This window comes from Octodon degus, unplaced genomic scaffold, assembly GCF_000260255.1.
Source record: "Octodon degus isolate 3935 unplaced genomic scaffold, OctDeg1.0 scaffold00033, whole genome shotgun sequence".
Taxonomy (NCBI): Eukaryota; Metazoa; Chordata; class Mammalia; order Rodentia; family Octodontidae; genus Octodon; species Octodon degus.
In genome coordinates, this window is record NW_004524609.1 from 1,275,866 (window position 1) to 1,281,021 (window position 5,156).

At 39.3% G+C, this 5,156-nt stretch overlaps 1 protein-coding gene across 1 annotated transcript in view; it reads left to right on the top strand.

Annotated features, from left to right (window-relative positions):
- Efcab13 (EF-hand calcium binding domain 13) overlaps nt 1-5,156 on the top strand; it is a 120,255-nt gene that overhangs the window by 39,268 nt on the left and 75,831 nt on the right. Inside the window, exon 8 of the mRNA XM_023714109.1 lies at nt 2,173-2,316. Within this exon, the coding sequence (XP_023569877.1) occupies nt 2,173-2,316 (144 nt within the window). The remainder of the gene's footprint in view (nt 1-2,172; nt 2,317-5,156) is intronic.

A 5,156-nucleotide genomic window follows, 5' to 3' on the forward strand; every position in this document is an offset into this window, starting at 1 on the left:
TTAGGACAGGGTCTACAGGGTCTACAGGGTCTCACTATGTAGATCTGACTCATAGTGATCTGCGTGTGTTCAGCCTCTCAAGTGCTGGGATTACAGGCATGCAATACCACACCCAGTCCCAATCACTGTCTCAGTGCACCCCGGAGGTGGGGCCAGTACGACACTCAGGGATCAAACCCCAGGCACTGTGCTCTGCCTAAGCAGGCACTTTAGTTTGCTGAGCTATCTGGCCGGCCCTAATAATATTTCATTTTTATAAAATATCCAAGTAATATATGTGTATATTGAAAAACCTTAAATTTCTCCTATCCTATTACAGTTTAGTAATGGCCTTAGAATCTTTTTTTCATACTCATGTATGCATAAATATATACTTTATATATTTTTTTGCCGAGGCAAAATGAACTATTGTTAAGAGAGGAAATCTAAAGGACGTAGATCTCCTAGAAGCTAATTAAAAAAGCCAAGCATAGTGTTGAGAATGAAAAGATCTCTCCATAAAATACTGGGAAAATATAAATATCTTTAAGAGAAAGGGAAGTTCTACTCTCTTATTTTGTAAGAAATGATGTACCTTATTTATATTTCTCAATTATGAAATTTGTTAACTTTTAGTATAATTATTAATCATGTGGAGTTTTTTTTCCTTTTCATGTTTATTGTCCATTTTAAAAACTGGGTTCATTTCTTATCAGTCTGAAGTTTTCATATTTTTGCTCTTGGTGTTCTCATTACTTTATGGAGGGGCAGATGTTTAGAATTCCTCACTCTGCCACTCTTGCTCCTTGTAGTTACAAGTTGAGTAAATAAGTAATGCCTGGCTTTGCCTCCTTGATTATGCTTATTTTAGGGCTTGTAGGTCATTATGCTTATTGTATCTCAGATTCCAAGGAAATATAGTTGGACCCTAAAGTGTTTTTCTATCTGGAATTGATAATGGAAATTGTATTTTTTTTTTCCACTGGGGATCGAACTCAGGACCTTGCCCTTGCCAGACAGGCGCTTTGGCCTCTGAGCTATCTCCCCGGCCCCAGAGCTATCTCCTGTCATGGAAATTGTATTTTTTATCAAGGTAAATTAAAAGATGCAGTGGGTAGAGGAGAATTTCAATTTAGCTATGGGATATAGCTTTTAATCTCCTTAAGTTTTAAGAAAGCTTTTTTATGAAGAATTCTATTAATATGAGTAGTTTTCTGCATTGTTTACAATTCAGTTTTGATGCTAAGGATTGTTGGTATACTGATATTAAATTTATATGGAGAAATAAAACCATTATAGTAGTGGCTAAGTCACTGCCAAACTCTTTGAAGCATGATAAAGCCTGTGAAAGGTAATTTCATGTCTCTGCCATTTTTTTCTTTTACATTATCTTTTCTAAATTTCATTTTTAAGCAATTAATGGTTCCTTTGGACTTTGTGTTAAGTTGTCTTATCATTGTAGAGTGTACCACTGATACAAATTGTCTTAGGTAAAGATTTTAACTAAGATGTAAGAATAAAATAATTATTAAAAGGATGTATTATAGAATGAAATTGCTAGATTAATAATCTACCTTTTCTGTTACTAGTGGTATAATTGAAGGGAACTTTCTAGCCCTTAGTTTTTTCTCTATAAAGTAAGGATAATAATTTCTATTTTATAGGCCTACTGTGGGTGGTTGCATGATGTAAGTCATAGCTTTTAGTGCAATGCCTGATACATAATTAATATTCAGTAAATGTCAGCTATTAATAGCAAAAAATAGAATGTATGCTAGAAATATGACAAAAGTTGAGTAAATAATTACTTATAAGTAAACATCTAGGGCAGGGGGGATAGCTCAGCAGCATAAGCCTGGCAAGCACAAAGTCCTGAATTCAATCCTCGGTGCCACATGTCATGCTGGCCCTGGAACCCCAGGCATGCTGTGCTGGCCCCAGCAATGGGGGTGGTGGCACGTGCTTGTAATCCCAGTGCTGGCAGGCTGAGACAGGAGGATCATTACGAGTCTGAACTGTGTAGTGAGACCCATGTAGTATTATTATTATTTTTTAAAAAGGTAAACATCTCAAAAAACCCATGCTTACATACAGTTGTTTTTCTCTATTAAGTTATTAACGTGGGAACTTACTTTACAGGAAAAGCTGTTGATACTCATGTTACAGTAATTTATTTCTTTATCATTTTTGTAGTATTCCAGGACAATTTGAAGATCTTTGGTAGTATAAAAGATGGCCGAGTTGCCACTGATGAAGTGGTTGATATTTTGGATAGCATGGGCATCCCTATTACTTCTGAAACATTTCAGGACGTGATAAATAATACATATGTTGACAGTGAGTTATTTGAATTTTGGATATCAAATATGTACCTTGTTCTTTGCCTCTCTGTGTTTTCACTCTTTTTGCCACCAACTCTGTTAGTGTTCAAAATAAAATATTTTGGTATGTTTGGTGAAAGGATAAGAGTAAAATGACTTTGTAAAAATTTTAAGACTTACCTCTTTTATAGTCATTTATTTGTCTTGTGGATTCAGTGTTGGGGCACTGGCTCCACAGATTAAAGACCTAAATATTCTGAGTTCTCAATTTGGCTATGTAATTAGATTAAAATATCTTGGTATGCTGTTCAGTTACACTCTGCAGCGTACAGATTTCTTTAAACATGAATGTATTCAGCATATGTTTAGTATTATATATAGTTACATCCTAACAATTATAGATACTAGTGTCTACTGTGCCTTCTTCTATATGGTAATGCAAAGATAAACTTGTTAGTCAGCTTTCATGTTGCTGAGACAAACTGCCCGGCACCCCCAATTTAGAGAAGGAGAAGTTTAGTTTGACTTATGTTGTCTAGTTCCAAGCAGAAGCATCATAGTGTAAGTTCATGGCAGACAACTCTGACCCTCTCTGGGCAGAAAGCAGAAAGCAGGGAAAGAGTGTGAGAAGGGTCCATGCCCCCAGCTGAGACCGTTCCAGAGGCCAGGCCTCTGTGACCCCACCGTGTGCACCCAGAACTGTGCTTTACTCATCTCATTGGTGTCTCTCAAGCCAGTGGAGTTGACAAATCAAGGTTAACCACCATGTTTCCTTTCTTGTAAACTTGACATTTCAACACATTCACCTTGAGCCACAGTTGAGCTCCAAATAAAGATTCGCCTAACAGGATGTAACAATCCTGTGTACAACTGGAAACGTACATTAGAAATTCACCTTTCTCAAGCTCTCAGTTCCAGCATTATTCAGAAGTCCAAGTCCAAACTCTGTTCTGAGACTGAAGACAGTTCTTAGCTGTGAGCCTCAGTTAAAAAAAAAATCAAAGGCAAGTTATATAAGCTGAAGACAGAGTTGTGCAGGTTAAACATTCCCATGCAAACAGGGAGGAACTGGATAGAAAAGATCAAATAGAAACAAGACAAAAATCCAGAAGGAAAAATGTTAAATCCTGCAGCTCCACATCTACCCTTGAGGGCACATAGTTGTCAGAGGTGAATTTCGGTAGTGTTGTGCTTGATGCCTGAAGCTTCCTCCGCAGACATTCTGAATTCTTGGCCTTTCTATTGCAACTTTACTTATTTATTTATTTTGGTACCAGGGATTGAACTCAGGACCCTGCACTTACCAGGCAAGTGCTTATTCTACTGAGCTATCTCCCCGGCCCTCCATTGCAACTTTAGCTTCACTCTCAAAACTTCACATTGTGCTCTTTACGGCTCCCTGAAGGGACTCTAACTCTGGGACACTTTGCCTGGCCTCCCAGGTCTACCTTTAAGACTTGGATTGAAGCCTCCATGACCCCATAAGTCCTGGCTCATGTTCCGTGAACAACCTGTACCATGTGGATGATGCCAACATCTGTTGCCAACATCAGTGGCCAGGCTCTCTTGAATCATGAACGCGATGGCCTCTGAGTGCCTTGATAGATAACACGGTGAAATGAATCCTGGGAAACCAGCTTCCTACATCAACTCTTCTTGAGCAGGGCATCCCAAAGATTAGTCAAATAAAATGTTTACACTTGCAGTCTTGAGCCTGCAGTGGTTGGGGTCCTGCTCTCTCCTGAGATACCTTCAGAGCAACTTTCTTCTTATCTCAGTTCAAAGTACTTGACTTAATGATGCTAATCTCTCCAGCAGCCATCCTTTTTGGTCCCAGCTTTACATGAACTTTGTTTCCAGACCAAACTAAAGTATTTTCAAACCTTTCTGCTCTGCTTTTTGCTCCCTATTCTCACTATAAATCTGGCTAGGAGCAGCCAGCAGTACAGACCACAGCCTGAACATTGAGGTGCCTTGAAAGTTTCTGTCAGATGAATTAGTCTTTTGTCTTTAAATATAACCTTACATGGAGTTTTAAGGAGTGGATGAATTGTGGATAAAATATTTTCCAGACTATAACACCCATGGTCTCCAGTCCAGTGCTCACTAGAGTCCTCATTCCCCTATAAAACCTCAAGAGCTCAGACTTTTTTGGGGTGGGAGAGTATCAGGAATCAAACTCAGGACCTTGTGCTTGCCAGGCAGATGCTGTGCCACTCATCTATAGCCCCAGCCCCTCAGTCTTTACAATCTGCATGCTTATGGGCATTATAGTTTTCTAAGCTCCCACTAGAATTGACCATCAACCTCTGCTTACAGTATTCTAGGACTTCTCTAGTCTGTACCTCAAAACCTTTCTGAATGCCTCCCACAAACCAGTTTCAAAGGCTTCTAAGCCATGTAATCAGGTATGTGGAGCCAATGTCTTCATTTCTTTGGCAGCAGTTTTCTGTATCAGGCAGATTTTCCATTACTGGGAGGAAATACCCGACACCCACAATTTAAAGGAGGAAAAGTTGAGTTTGGCTTATGGTCTCAGAAGTTTCAGTTCATTTGCTCTGGCTTTAAGACATCATGGGGCAAGGACACAGCAGTGGAAACCTACAGTTTTTATGTCAGCTTGGAAGTGAAAAACAGGGGGATAGTCCCAGAGCAGAGGAGAAAGGGCCATGGCCCAGATGGAACCCCAAGGTCACACCCTTGTCACACACACAAACAAACCCAGGTGTTGTTCTTTAATAATCTTCTGGGCATCTCTAAAACCAGGCAGGTGGACAGTTACATATTACAGTGTATAAGACACCATTCCTGTTCTGAGGGATCTTGCACTCTAATGGGGAAAGAATTAAATATATA